The sequence below is a fragment of the Zosterops lateralis genome, assembly GCF_965231275.1.
Source record: "Zosterops lateralis genome assembly, chromosome: 1".
Classification (NCBI taxonomy): Eukaryota; Metazoa; Chordata; class Aves; order Passeriformes; family Zosteropidae; genus Zosterops; species Zosterops lateralis.
In genome coordinates, this window is record NC_139762.1 from 67,787,966 (window position 1) to 67,803,334 (window position 15,369).

The 15,369-nt window shown below is 40.7% G+C and overlaps 1 protein-coding gene across 1 annotated transcript; it reads left to right on the forward strand.

Moving 5' to 3' along the window:
- Nucleotides 1–511: 511 nt before the first annotated feature.
- Nucleotides 512–12,938, forward strand: RPP40 (ribonuclease P/MRP subunit p40; the record flags this gene model as incomplete). Its single annotated transcript, XM_083877312.1, has 8 exons — nt 512–631; nt 2,452–2,596; nt 3,829–3,897; nt 5,887–5,982; nt 7,134–7,259; nt 10,468–10,666; nt 11,573–11,707; nt 12,462–12,938. 8 exons carry the CDS (start codon nt 512–514, stop codon nt 12,658–12,660), a joined length of 1,089 nt encoding a protein of 362 aa, XP_083733438.1. The 3' UTR covers nt 12,661–12,938.
- Between the last annotated feature and the right edge of the window lie 2,431 nt (nt 12,939–15,369).

The window sequence follows — 15,369 nt, forward strand, 5'->3', positions numbered from 1 at the left end:
AGGGACACCTTCCACTGCACCAGCCTGGCCTTGAACACTTCCAGGGATGGGGCATCCACAGCTTCTCTGGGCAAACTGTTCCAGTGCCTCAGGCACCCTTAAAGGATTTAATCTCAGTATCCAATCTAACCCTACTCGCTTGCAGTTTGAAGCCATTGCCCCTTGTCCTGCCCCTCCAGGCTCTTGGAAAAGTCCCTCTCCAGCCCTGTGCTCCGAACAGCCGCGGTCCTTAATCCACCGCGCCCGCAGCAGATGCTCCCCAGCCCTGCGGGGTCGCTGTCCCCATCCGTGATCCCCGTGCGGAGCTGCCCAGAGCCCACGGGGACCGGGAGCCCTGAGCGGCCCCCGTCGACAGCGGCCCCCGCGGCCCCGCCGCCACCACAGCGGAAGCGGCTGCGCTGCCGAAGGCGGCGGACGTGACCTCACGGCGCGGCCCCTTCCCGGCCCTCCTCGCCGCGTCTGGCCGCTCCCGCTCGGCGGCGGAGGAGGAGGAAGGCGGGCGGGCTCCGGGATGCTGCCGGGGCCGCTCGGGCGCGCGCCGCGGCACCTGCTGGTGTGCGAGCGCGGCCACGCGCGCCACCCGCGCTCCCGGCACGCGGCGCACGTGCGGGACCACGCCTACAGCTGCCGCGTGAGTGGCGCGCGCGCGGGCCCGGGCCTCGCGGGGTCCCCTCAGGGAGACGGGAAAGGGGAAAGGGGACGGGATAGCACAGCCCGAGGCTCCCACGCCGCCCGGCCCCGGGAGTTCTGCCCGTCAGCCGCTCCAGGGGCGCGGTGTTCTGGGGGGGGGGCTCCTCCGTCCGTGCCAGAACTGGCCCGCGCGCCTCATTTTTGGGGGGAAAAGGCAAAAAAGGCCAATTAGCCCCCCTTGTGTTTGTGGTCTCCCGCAGCACGGGAGAAACAAACTCTTTCCTTCCTCGGGCGGGAGGAGGCGGAGGGGTGAGCCGGCGGGAGCGGGGATAGGGCCGGCTTTAGGAGCGCTCCAAACACAGCGCGGGGGCCGGTTTAGAAAAGAGACATGGTTTGTTCCGCCCATCAAACACACCGCCTGTCAAAGCTTTTCGCTGTTTATACTTTTTAGATAACAAAGGAATTAGTGTTCATCGGCCACAAGTTGCATCGTCCTCTCTTCTGACAGTTAATGAGTCTCCCGTGCTGATTAATCCCCCCGCTCAGTCCTGCCCTGCCCAGGAGTCCGGGGGTGTCTGGTGGCCGTGATCTCACCTGCCCCAATCGCCTTTTCCCCACTCAGAGCTGACTCTGCAGTTACTGGGTTTATTAAGTGTCTTACTTATCTTGGGAGTTCTGCCAAATGTCCTCGTGGCCTGTACATTCTGCGTTCTTTCTGCCCGCTGTTAGGTACATCCTTCTCCCCAGGCTTTGTAACCTCATCCTAGCTCTGGGATCACTGAGACGTGTCCAGCCCTAAACTTTAACAAAGATACCCGGACTTCTCTTAGGGTTTGTTAGCTGTGCTCTTGTTTGATGGATTAAAATCTCCCTTCTTGTTGATTAGGCTTGAAAGTGTACAAACAACATCCCTCCTTAAGAAAATTTTTAGGTATTCCACATTTTGCAGCAATCAGGCAGGACCTTGTTTCATAATCCCCTTCTCGTTCCCTGTAACTCTCTGGGCTGATTGAGAACTGTTTCTGACTTCTGAGACCTTTTTTAGCAGCTAATCAGAAAGCTTTTTACTGATGTGGAAGGCAGCTCGTTACTTACCTTGAACAGGTGTGCCAAGGGAGATACACACCTGTTCTCCAAGAGCTTTGGGAAACAAGTTTTGAGGAATGGAGAGAAGGGCAAGGGGACAGACCTTTATGCTGCCTGGGAAGCTTCATATGTGCCCTTGTATTACTTGCCATGTATTAAATTGTTTTCTCTGGTCTGCCAAACTTCAGGGTTCTCTTGGTCTATGGAAAATGAAATAGGAAAGGTTTTAAGCAAAAGTAAATTAAAGATTCTACTTTGGTTTCTGCTTTTTCACTAAGATCACAAAAATGCTTAGCCTACACTTTTAGTTATAACTGCTTCAACAAGTACCGCAGCAGGGGCTGAAGGAAGTGTCTCAGTCTGACATCAGGCTAAATGTATAATGATGTGAAACAAGGTCTTCTGTTAACTCGTGCTGTGTAAGATCATGTCTTCATGTAATACATCAAATGCTATTGTATAGCAAAAAAAAGGGGGGAACAACCCCCAAAAACCTCAAAACCCAAACCACCAAATAATGTATTTGGTGTATTTAGAGACTATGAAAACTGATACATTTCGAAGACAGTTGCCTGATATTACATTTTTTCCATCTCATTTTTATATAATATACTGATACATCTATGAAAAGTAGAGGTTTTCTTTTGTATTTCTTGTTGTTTTGTTTGGTTGGATTTTTTTCAGAACGGGTTTCAGGATGGGATTTACATTACATTACAAATATGTTCCTAACAGGTGTCTTTTTTGATCCCGGAATGTGGCGTGCTGCCTGAAGTGCTGAAAAGCACAATTGCAGATATTGGAGAGTACTACCTGGTGAGGAATTTACCTGTTCATGAATTGGTCAATCATGAATTCATTGATGCTTTCGTGAAGAAAGGTAAGGAGGAAATCAGAACAGAACAAATGCAGTTGTAATGTACTTTTTTTATAGCACAGGAAAAATTTTAAAAGTCTTATTATTATTTATTCTGAAAAGTGTTTTAAAGAAAATGTACTAAGCAAATTCTGCATGAATTTTTTTCTGTGCTTTTTTCTGCTTTGTCATGTGTGATAACATTTGTTTACACCCATGGGGTCCAAAACTCCTTGGATTGTTCCTTATAAATTTCTCCCTATTCCATCTCAATTCTGAAAGCCAGCTACAAGAGGGCTTACATGTATCCTCACACCTGTTTCTTCTACACCTCACTTTTATGCAGAAACTTTCATGTAGAAATCCTCCTTCTCCCTTTTTTGTTCCTTCATACTTCAACACAGAGCTGTGCTGAGCTGTGTTCCACAGCAGGCAAGAGAAAAATATGCTTCCTTATTTTTTATATTTTACTAAGAGAGCTGTGACAGCTCATCCTTACTCAGTAAGAGCAAAGAGGATGCAAAGAAAGATAGAGCCTCTGCCCAGCCAGCTTGCTGTTCCATAGTCAGACCGTGCTGTTTTCATCTAGCAGAGCCCACTCCTTTGGCTTATGGTAGCTATTCTACCCTTCAGCTGATAGCCAGAGAGAAAAAAAATTACAGAGAAAAAAGAGAGCAGAGAACATGGAGATGAAACAGGACAATAAGAGGTGCATTACTTCCTAAATATGGGACTCTTTGCTTATTTCCTTGTATCTCATTAATGTTTTTTATGGCAGTAGTGTTATGGAAGCAATACAACATTTGTACAGAGTTCACAGCATCTGACACTTGTATTTTAAAAAACAAAATTGATTAGTGGCAGGTAATGTGACAAAATTATTTAGTAATGTGACCATCTTTCAACTTGTCTTTGTGTGAAATGGCAATAAAAGGTATGTCCGGGAAAAATTTGAGTTTTCCTTTTTTTGACTGGAGAGAGTCACCGGTAGAAGGAAGGAAAATGTTTTCATATTGGGGCATGTTATTAACATTATCTCTGTTATAGATCCTTTAAAATATTGCCATAACAGGGTTTTTAAAAATAATGACAATGCCATTTTGGTTGAGAAGGTGGAAGAAAGTTAGTTGATGAAAACACGAGAGTGATTCAGATGGTGTTTATCATGTTTGGTTGTCTTGAAGTGAATTGTTTCTGTTGTCATGTCTGTCTTTACAGTCTGTGTAATCTTATGTTTTTCTGCTTTCCCGGTAAAGGTTCATGCTACGCACTTTCCTATAAGACAAAAATTGATCAAGATAATACTGCAGCTCTGCTACCAAATGGTATGGGGGATTTGTTTTGGTTTCAGTAATACATGTCAGTTGTGGTCTGAGTTTTTTCTGGGTTTGAGTTTTGTTTTGTTTTTTTTTTTAATTTGGAACGATGTAAACTGGAAAATAATGCTTACCGTACTTGCCAACTTTGTTAGAAATATGTGTGAATTGAAAAAAATACCAATTTTTAGCTTTTTTTCATTCATGCTGTTAAATTATATATTTCATCTAAAGGAAATTAAAAAAAAACAATAAAAATCAGCTTTGCTTATGTATAGTCAGATTGTCAATGCTTCAACCATAATTGCAATTGCTACAGGGGATTATTTTTGTGAAAAGATTGCATTCCAACTTCTTGTTTCCTACTCGTCTTCGAGACAGAATTTGTACCAAAAAAGAAAGTTATCAACACTGCTTAGGAGCACTTTTAAAATATTAAGTGTTTATTCTCATGAGACCCTACCTTGAATACTTCATTCAGGTCTGGGTCCTCAGCACAGGAAGGACATGGACCTGCTGGAAAAAGTCCAGAGGGGCCCACAAAGATGCTCACAGGGCTGGAGCACCTCTCCTATGAATACAGGCTGAGAGAGCTGGGGTTGTTCAGTCTGGAGAAGAGAAGGCTCTGGGGAGAATCAGAGCACCTGCCTGTACCTAAAGGGGGCCTGAAAGAGAACCACAGAGGAAATTTTTAACAGGTCACGTTGTAGTAGGATGTGGGGGAGTGGATTCAAACTGGAGGAGGGTAAGGTTAGATTGGATACTAGGAAAAAAGTCTTTACCGTGAGGATGGTGAGGCCTGGAACAGTTGCGCAGAGAAGTTGTGGTGCCCCATCCCTGGAAGTGTTCAAGGCCAGATTGGATGGGCAGTCTGGTGCAGTGGAAGGTGTCCCTGCCCGTGGCAGGGGTAGTTGGAACTGGGTGATTTTTACTGTTCCTTCCAACCCAAACCCTTTGATGATTCTCTGAGGATTCTGTACTTCCCTGAGAACTATGTAACATGTTAAAAGTCTATTTCAGTTGCATCACAGTTTTATGAGAAGATATAAAACGTTCCACATCTCAGGGGAGAAAATGAAGCCGTTTTGAGCTTCAATTACATTGTCTTATTTCTGTTTAACAGTATATAAGATATAATAGAAATACAAACTGGTTTATCTGCCCTCTAGCCTAAGAAGCCATAATATGACAGGTGCGCATGAGGGCATGAGTAAATTCAGATTGTTCAGAAGAATTCTTCTATGTGTCTGTTAGCACAGTCTTGGCAAAATGGATACTTGGTAGTGATGTAGTTAGTGTGATACAGGTGCTACAAGCCCTGCACAATTATTGCAGAGACAGTGTTGCAGTTCCTGGTGATGTCACTGCCTGGACTCTTCCTCTGCAGTCTTATTTGTTTGTGTTCTGTGCTGGTACTTGTGCAGTAGGACCAAGGGCTGTGGTAGAGTGTGGCGCTCTGTACCAAGCTGCAGCAGCCAGGTCTGGTTTATGAGCAGAGCAGCAGAGTTGTTCCAGCACATATCAGCTCATTGCTAACAAACATGGTTTACTCAGCGTGAGTAGTCCCACTGGACTTGGAGGAACTGCTTTTGTTTATTTAGCTGAGCAGTGCATGTTGAGCATGAATGTTTGCTAAATCAGGCCCTTGTGCAATGTATGCTCAGCTAATGACACAGCAAGTGCTAGAGGAGGAGTGGAGCAAAGATGGAGACAGTGAACCAAGCAATACAGTAAAAAAGCTATGATTAGCTCAGGAATAATATTATGCTTTTCTTAGTCTAGTTCACAAGACCTCTGATAAAGAAGAATAATTGAGTTTTAAACTTTTTTTTTTTAAGGATTAATCTGGTAATCCATTTAACTGGAGCTAAGGAGTCTGCATTACATTAGTAATACCATTGATCTGAAGCTAACGTTGTAAAAGGTATACAGTTCTCAAAAGACTTCAAAGAGAGCCAAGTAGAAGATTATTGCTATTAAAATTTGTTTTGTTTATAGGTAAACTAATTCTGTCAGTGGATAAGGATACTTATGAGGAACTTGGACTGCAAGGTCACCCTTCTCGCTATTCAGGCAAAAAAGTAATGAGATATAGTAAGTATTTATATAAACAGGGCTAATTTAAGAAGCACCTTGTTAGGATGTTGAAACTTCCCTTTCACTAAAATTCATTATTGTCTAGGTTGTGTTTTTCCAGATGGAAATACAAGGACTGCCTGAAGAGAGAAAGTACTTTTTCTCCAGGTAGTAAAGCAGCTTTAAGGACACAAATACATCATATTTTCTCTACTCTGTAAATTTTTTAATTTCAGGGGTTCTCATTGTGTTGTTTCTAGTAGAGTGATGCAGGACTCGAGAATTTTTGCATACACTGCATAGTGTCTCTACCTTCTGATTTAAGTCAGAAAATTTTAAACTGATTAAGGAAGTGGTTAATATGTGTGCACTGGTTAAAATCAGTGAAGAGCCTCACTCCAGACTGTGTGCTTGAAAGGGAGAATTGTACTGTGTTTCACACATTTAAAATGGTAATCTCCGTGTACCAAATACTTGAAAAACCTAATTTTTTAACAGCTGCAGAGGAGACATCATGAGTGTGAATTTTACTAATCTTTTTTTTTTAGGAAAATAAAAAACCCGAACATGAACACTGTGCCATCTTGAATGTGTTAGAACTTGCAGCAGTTGATAGGTATAGTTACATAACAATTTTAGGAGGGGAAACTTGTTATTTCTAATAATTATTTCGGCAAAATGGGACATCATTTTACCATTCTGAGCATCAAAATGTATCATGAAATTTACATTTGAAAAATAAATGTAACTTATTCATGGGACAGTTCATCTAGGAAAAAAACCAACCTATTGAAAAAGTGTCATTGCTGTATACATGACTTTTGTTGTTAGAAATTCTAGTTTGTTCTTTTTTTTATACTGCTAATAAGTCACCTAATTACCAAGATATTTTTAAGGCACCGTTCAAGGACTTCTGTCAGTGCCATTTCAAGAGGAATCTGTCCCTCTAGTCACTAGGAAGCTGTTCTAGATTATATCAAAATAAGGACAGCAGGAGTCAAATATTTATTTACATAATGGGGCGTCATATTTGCATAATCAAATACTTCATAAAGATTTTGTAGCTTTAAAGAGGAAGTTTAATGTTCTTTGGGTTTTTTGTGCTCTTCTAATGTAATAATAAAATCTATTTCAATTGAGTACCAATATTTATTGTGCATTTTCTGCAGTTATCACTATTGACTTGACTGATGCTGGCTTTCAGCCTGAGAGCAAGAAACATAACAGAGTGCTTTGGGCCTTGAAAGAAAAGAAACCTTTAGAATTTGACTTCCTACTGGCTTGGCATAATACAGGTAATAAGAATTAAATGTAAAACTAAAATGCAACTGACATGAAGTCCAAATATTTTTAGTTTACTGTTTTTTTTCTAGTGATGTTCCAAATGCATTTTCAGTGAAGGGAAAAGTTAAGTTAAAATGTATATGGGTGGGATTTTTTGTTTGTTTTATTTGTTGGGGGTGGGGAGGGTGTTACTTCCTGTGCACAGAACCTCTCAGTTCAGGAGCACAACAGTGATTCATGGGAAATATATCAGTTGCTACATTTCCTTTCTCTGTGTTGCCCAGACTTTCTGGCAAAATTTTGCCTGTTTGATGGTGCTGCCTCTTTATAAATTTGTGACATACATAACCATTATCAATACTGTTTTTTTGGGTTCTTTTATTATTAATACACATAAATTATGTATCTAGTTACATACTTAGGATGGGAACTTCGATTTCCTCAGTAGTTACAGGACGGGTACAGATTCCCTGTTTACATCATGTGCCATGTGCCTGGATACACAGAGTGCTGTTTGATCACTTTATTCTCAAGCACTCATTTGAGATTGGAGCCAAGTAAAAGGTTACTATAAGAAATTGTGCTGTTTCAAACAATCTTCTAGAATTTGTTTATCTACTGTTTTCTAATTACACTATTTTTTCTTCTGGACTCAGTATTTTTCCTCCTCTGAGAGAAGCTTTTCAAAGTCCCCAGTTGTTTGTATTACCTTAGAACAGGCTGTATGTAGGGATATGTAGCATTTGCATAGAACTGGTGAAAACTACAAGTCTCTATACTGAAAAGCATGGTTTTCTTCATCACAGATGTTTAGCTTTTGGTATTGTTTTGCTTTCTCCACACTAGGGAGAAGGGATATTAGAATAGTCCCTGAGAATGCTTTCCCATCTCCTCTTTATATTGTTCATTTTTCCTGGCTTTTCAAGGCCAGGCCTGAGAAGGAGTTAACTGATCTGAGAAATAGAAGCTGCTTACAAGCTCCTTTAGGAGTGTGCTGTGTTTCACTTTATTCCTTCATGTTTCCCCTCCCCCTTTCTAAATACTAATCATATGACAAGGATGCTTCCTTGTTTGTCATACAGAAATTGTTTAAAGGCTTGCAATTCCCATCCTTGTGATCTTCAGGAAAGAGTCACAGTGAAGGCTGTTGCTACCATAAATGGTGTCATAAAACCAGCTGAGGTGGCAGATCTTCACACTCAGCTTGCTTGGATTTATTGACCCTGGACAGACAGCAAAATGCCTCTAGGGTCACTATTTTTCATATGTTTGCTGCTGCCCATGTTAACAGCATTCAGGAAGAATAGCCCTTTTTTTCCTCACTTTTTTACATCCCAAAAAACAGGTCAGGTCAGTCATTTCCTGAATATGGAGTTAAATCTGAATGCCTTTCTGTGCTCATAACACACGAAAGACTATTAGTTCCTTAGTACTGACAAAAATAAAACTTTTATAGGTTTTTATTAATAGATATGAGACATTGTGTAGATTCTGCTGGAAGGGGAAAAGTGGGCTGTGTTTTGTCAAGAGAGTCTGTGTCCTCTCTGAACATTCTGCTTTCAGCCTTCCTGCTGATAACTGGTGTTTCTTGCTATGGCCAGCACTGCAGGATTTTTGGTTTTCATACCAAATTTTCCCAGATTGTGGTTTTGGCACCAAGAAGAACAGGAAAAGGGAATACAGAGTGTCTCATATCTTTAATGGCAGAGGCAATACAATCTTTTTCCTATTGCTGTAATTTCTATCACAATTTTACGTGTTTATTGGATGAAATTCAGTGGCCTCTGATGAAAAGCTTTGATGATGTGCCTGGTTGCTGTTAACATAGAAAGCTGTGCTGTAGCTGGAGGAATTGTTCTGTTAGGGCCTTGACTGCAGTCTTTGAGATTTCCTGCTTTTAGGGCTATAGCTGAGGCTCCCACATGCAGCAGACATGTAAAATGTATTATTTTCTATATTTTACTAGGAATTCTAGGGCAATATTATACATTATTGGAACCTATAGGCTAACAAATGCTAGTAGAATGTAAGGAAGTTCATCTCTTCTGGCACTCTTTAGACTTAAATATATCTATCTAAAAATACTGAATTAAGAATTCAGTGACTGCCTGTCTTTGTCACTGTGCCCTTTGGAACAACCTTTTTTTGAATAATGACTAAAAAAATGAGCTTAACCCTCCTTTTTCCACTCCCCCAAATGTTTGTCCTTGATGACATAAATATGGCTGATAGACTTTAGGCAGTCCATATTTTCTGATAGAAAATTTTAGATATAGTATTCCACAATAAACTCTACCCTATTCTTGAATTTCTGCTGTTTACACATGCCTTTCTGTGGTATTTAGATATTGCTCTGCACTTCAGACTTTTCATGAGTAAGGCATTATTTCTTGGTCTCCCAGACACCCACTGTTACTTTTTGAAAATAGCACACATTATCTGAAATTTGAAATTTCAGAGAATTTATTCCATGCCAATTACCTTCCTGCTTCAAAAGCAAGTTGGTAACATCTCTGAATTTAAAATATGCCTGCTTAGGTTAGTTTTTTAGTCTAGGTACCTGCTGTTTTGGATCTCTTACTAGTACTTTCCCACAAGTCCATCAAGGTACATTTAACTCTTACAGCCATACTGCATTTGAAGAGTTATCAGGAAGAGGGGAGCAGGGGTGAGTTTATTCTTCTAATAAAGCAACATTTGTGATGTGTTTTGATTTTTTTACCTTCTCCTCTTTCTTCTATTTTCAGTCCTTATGCTCCAGATTATTCTGGAATTTCTCTTGACGTCATTGATAAATCTGTTCTTAAACCTATCATCACATGCTCACTTTTCCATTATTCAGGGAAAACACTGTTCTGATATGACATTCCTGCTCCATTTTATCTGTTCCTTTTCAGGAACACTCTGAGATCCTCCTTTTAATGAGCTCATTTTATTACTCATGCAGTTAACTCTGCTTGAATTTTTTATTGGCAAATCTACACTTTGTAGTTAGATAGCAAATTTACCAAGCTGTACTAAGTTGCTGAATATTGCACTAACTTTTATTTCCAGGAAGATAAGGAAGCTGAAGATCCTCAGGTTTTGCCATGGATTAAAAGCACACAAGCAGCTTCACACTGCATTTTTTTGTTTGTTTATATACAAATGTTTAATGTATTCACTGCTTCTTTTGTTTAGTAGTTTTGTAACAGCTGTTTGTGGTACTGTGTTGTTAAGGTGCAGAGGGATCAACATTGATGTCATACTTTTCAAAAAACCAGATACAGGCCCTGAAGCCAAAAATAACATTCAGCACCTTAAGGGACTTGCAGTGTCCAGTGTTACAAAGTAATGATCTACAAGGAAAACCAGAGGAGTCCTGCAGTACAGAGGAGCTCTTTGAATGGCTGGGTGCTGTCTTGAATCAAGTTAGCTTGTAAGTACTTGAATTTGTTTGATCTTTAAGAATGTTTTAAGTAAGGAAAGCCACAATTTATTTCAAAAAATAGTTGAATAATAATTAAGGCAGACACTGTTTTGTAAGAGGGAGTCTTTTTTGCAGTTAAATGTTTGTTGTAAGTCTTGAATAACTTTATCTGTGTTCTTAGGGGTACCCATATGTACTGGATTGGGCTGGGATAGAGTTAATTTTCTGTGTAGTAACTGGTGTGGTGTTGTGCTTTGGATCTGTGACCACGAGTGTTGATAACAGGGGATGTTTTAGTTATTGATGGGCAGGGCTTGCACAGTCTGAAGGCCTTTTTCTGTCTCTCCTGTGGCCCTGCCAGTGAGGAGGCTGGTGATAGGCAGGAGGCTGGGAAAGAACCTGCCAGGACAGCAGACCCAGCTGAGCAGAGGGACATTATCCCACACCAGGGATATGGTGACACACTCAGCAGCAAAAGCTGGGCTGAGGATGGGTGGGAAATGTTACAAGTTCCAGTGTTTGTCTTCCCAGGTCAGTTGGAAGTCCTGCCTTCCTGGAGATGGCTGCCTGCCCATGGGAAGAAGTAAATTAGTTCTTCTGTGTGCTTTGCTTTCATGTGGAACTCTTCCTCTGGCTAATAAATTGTCTTTATCTCAACCCATGCATTTTCTCCCATTACCCTTTCAGTTCCAGGTGGGTGTGAGTGAGGGAGCAGCTGTGTGGTGTTTGGGTGCCTACAAGGTTAACCCACAGCACCATGAGATCTTCTGTACTGATTGCTTGGTCATCAGTTACTTCGGCATTAATTTAGATGATATACATAGATCCTACTTGTTTGGTACAAATTCTGATTACTAAGACATCCTATAGAATATTTAAAGCATATTTAATTCATTGCTTTGTTTTTTCTTCCAGAGACAACAAATCCTCCAGCTTCTTATCAACCTATTGCTGCCCTGAGCCCAACACAGTAGTGGAAAAAGCTTTTTTGTGCACAATCACAGGCTTTATAATTCCTGAGAAGATTATTCAGTTACTGGAGCAGCTGTGGTAAGGGCTGACAGAAGCACATTACTATAACACTTGTCACTCAAACACTTCTTATTTGAAATCACTTTTAAATACTTTTCAGTTGAAAGTAAATAGCAAAATATATAAATGAAGACTCTTCTTTTAATTAGGAAATGAGCTGGAAGCTTAACATCAGTATAAAAAAAGTAATAAACAATTTTGGATGCCTTGAATTTGAAAAAGCCTGCCCTGTATTCTAGTCATGACTTTGTTTTTTATCTGAATTTCTAAGAAACTGTGGCTGTATGGTACTCCTACATTTTTAAAATGCAGAGTGGATAATATCTGATTTTGATTATTCATAATCTATTTCCTCTCTGGTGGTAGAAGTATTTGTGTCAAGCATAGCCTTAGACTACGTTACTTCCTCCAATGTCTTTTCTTCCTCCCTGATAGCAATTGTTCTCATTAAATATTCAGTTTTCTGTAAGACAGTGCACGCTGTTGGAAAATCAGAACTGCTACTTTACAGCTTAGAACTTTATCTAGTTGCTGCAACTTGCAGATTTGCCATGTATAAAACTATGGTAGGAATAATAGATAGTCAGTCTTACTTTGTTCCCTAATGTATTCTGAATATTTTCTTTCAAGTTTATTTATTATGCACTAAACTTTCTAACTGTTAATAAATTTTCACTGAAGTGGTTCTTCAATTGTTTTACTTTATACTGTAGACTTGGATGTGCTGCCTTTTCTATTATAATCACTGATTGTCTTGTCTTCTTGTTTGCAGCTGCTATTTTAGTGAACCAAAACTGGCGTATTGGCTGACCTTAACTGTGCACGGCTTTGCAGACAGCCCTGTTTCCTGGAGAGAAAGTGAACATGGTTTCCACAAAGGAGGAGAGAACTTGTACAATTTTGTCATTTTTAGAAATCTGGACTACTGGCTTCATATGGCTGTAGGAGCTCATGATGACTGTCCTCCATAAAGCTATGTTCACAGAAGAAGTTCTCTAATAATCCCTTGTTACTGACAGAAAAACTAATAAAATATTTTTATACAAGTACTTATGTAACAGATTAAGAACTAAGAGTCTGTTCATGTTTTTGTTATTTGTAGCCAATGGAAGAAACGGATTTTTGTTTCTTCACTGTCATACAATGCCTTCTGAAAAACTTGACAAAACTTCTCAGCTTTTAGGAAAAGTTGAGTTTTTAAGAGTTTTTTTCAGGAATTGACTGTAGGTAGTCATCAAGTCCTCTTTTCCAGGAGCAAATTTGGAATTTGAAAGTTAGCTTTACAGATTGCTATCTAAAATATTTGACAGGAAAGCTCATTTTGGGATTAAATGTTTTATTTCTTTACATTAAAGATCTGCAAAACCTCTGTATCCCTGTTTAAGATATTAAATCTACATGCTAGCAAAACAACCAAAGGGAGAGATGTGTTCTCCCTGATTTGGTATGGGGTAGGAGAATAAAGGTGAGGAGAATGTGTGTGGCACTGGGAGGAACACCCATTAAATGTGGAAAAAATGAAGGCTTACTGACTGCCCCTCTGATTTTGCAATCACACTTGGTTATCAGAAGTGTGTTTCTGGCAGTGATGCAGTGGCTCTTGCTTGCAGGGCAACTCATGGAGCTGAATCCCACTGTGATGTTATTGCAGACACATCTCTGGGAAGAAAGCTGTGGACACGCCCTCACACAATGCACTTGATGTAAAACAGGTTTCATTGACAATAAGTAGTAATGCTGAGAGCATAGGCAGCCATAAAGGATCCATGCTACTCCTGTTGAAATCCATGGAAAGGTGGATGGTGGTTTGGGGAAGGTGGGATTTGGGGTTTGTTTTAAGGAGTGAGTATGTATCATTAAAGTACCAATGCAGGGTTAAAATTGAAGTTGTTCACTTGATGGAGTGAGACATTGGTACTGGAAACTGAGGAAAAGCTGTAGTGGAAATGTCAGGGTGAGTGGCAGCGAAAAGCAGAAAGACCATGGGAAGCAGCTAAGCTCTATTTTTATCTGTTTATTGTTTCTCTTCACTGAGGAGAATCATGCTGGATGATTTACCAGGTGGTGTTTGTCTACCATACCCCTGCACTAACCATAACCCCCTTTTTCTCAAGTCCTGCTCTGTGTCCTACAGACACAACTCCAATGAATCAGCTGTTTTCTAAATCATGACGTCATTTCTCAAAATTGTGCTGCCATGAGATTTTTCTGGCAGGCTACCAGGAGCAGAAGTTAGATGTACAGACAGACTCACACAATCACAAACTGAATAGACAATGGTACAAGAGTCTGGGAAAATTCTTGCCTTGGCACATGACTGGGAATACTTAATATGGTGTTTCAGTACTGTGCAGGTTAGTGTGAAGGCTTTGAGTTGCTGACTGAAGTCTTTGAAAGTGTCCATTGAGGGATTATGATCTTCCATAAAAGAAACTAGTAACAAGAAGTGTCTTCCTTTTCCTCTGGACAACAAGGTCAAGTTTTTACTTGAGCCTTCCTGGAACCTACACCTGTAGCGAAAATTCGAATACAAAGTTAAAAATCCTAAATTTTTATTTAAAAAATAAAGTTTGTAGCTTCAGAGCTACTAACTGTAGGCCCTGTGAATGTGATTGTCTTTTTATTAGAGTCTAGTAAAGCCTTTTCCTCAACAGTGTGTATACAGGCAAAAAACAAGTGTAATATGTACTGCTTGAAGGGAAGAAACAAGCCACCAGAAGCAAGAATTTTGTATGGGTGGGTTTGCTTCCCATGGTGGTTCCAGAAGCAGCTGTGGGCTTTGACTCTGAAGTGGCAGCAGTAGGACCAGGTGAAGTGATTTTTCCTAATGAGTACTTGATTGTAAGAGCAGGTTGGGCTCCTTGCTGGAGAAGAAGCTGCAGAAATGCTGGTGGGTACACAGTGATTGCCTCAGTGAGACCATTCTGGAAGGCAAGCTGAGAAAAAGAATTTCAGCTTCCTGTTCTCCTCAGAATGTGAGTATTAAGGTTTTAAGGTTAATTTCTCTCTCTCTCTCTCTCTCTTTTTTTTTTTTTTTTTTTTTTTTTGTGCATGTCTAAGGAAATCTTAACAGATTGGTCAGTAATTACCTTCACCTCCTGTGTCCATAGGCAATGGACTGCAAGCATTTCTCAAAGCTCAGTGTTGTAGTGGCTGTGCTGCATCCTACAGCCCATAGTTGTCTGCTGGTGGTGGCTTCAAATGGCTTTTCCAGCTAAGGAAGGGATTAAAATACTGTCTCTGAATCCTATAACTTGAGATGCTGAGTAGTTTTCTAGCTTTCTCCTGTTTTCTTTAAACCTGTATAAAGTACAGTTGAAAAACCTCACACTGTTAATAAGCACTGCAGATGGTCTAATCTCAGGTTCTGTGAGGTGGTGCTGTGCTAACCAGATCAGTGCTTCCTAGCAAGGTCCAGTGGTGCACTCACCCCTAAGGAGAGGCTTCCCTGTGCTTGCTGGATTTTGTAGTTGCAGAGAAGAAAAAATGGGGTGGAATTTACTCTGATCTTCCCTCCTGCAAAATAAAATGAACCCTAGGGAGTGTGTTTTTTTTTCTTGGGATGAGGTACAGCAGCCTGTTCTTTACCATCTGTACAGTCAGATGGAGTACTGTGTCTCCCCAGAAGATTCCCAAAGCATGGAGGAGACCCTTGCTGAAAAGAGGAATAGGAAGGCATT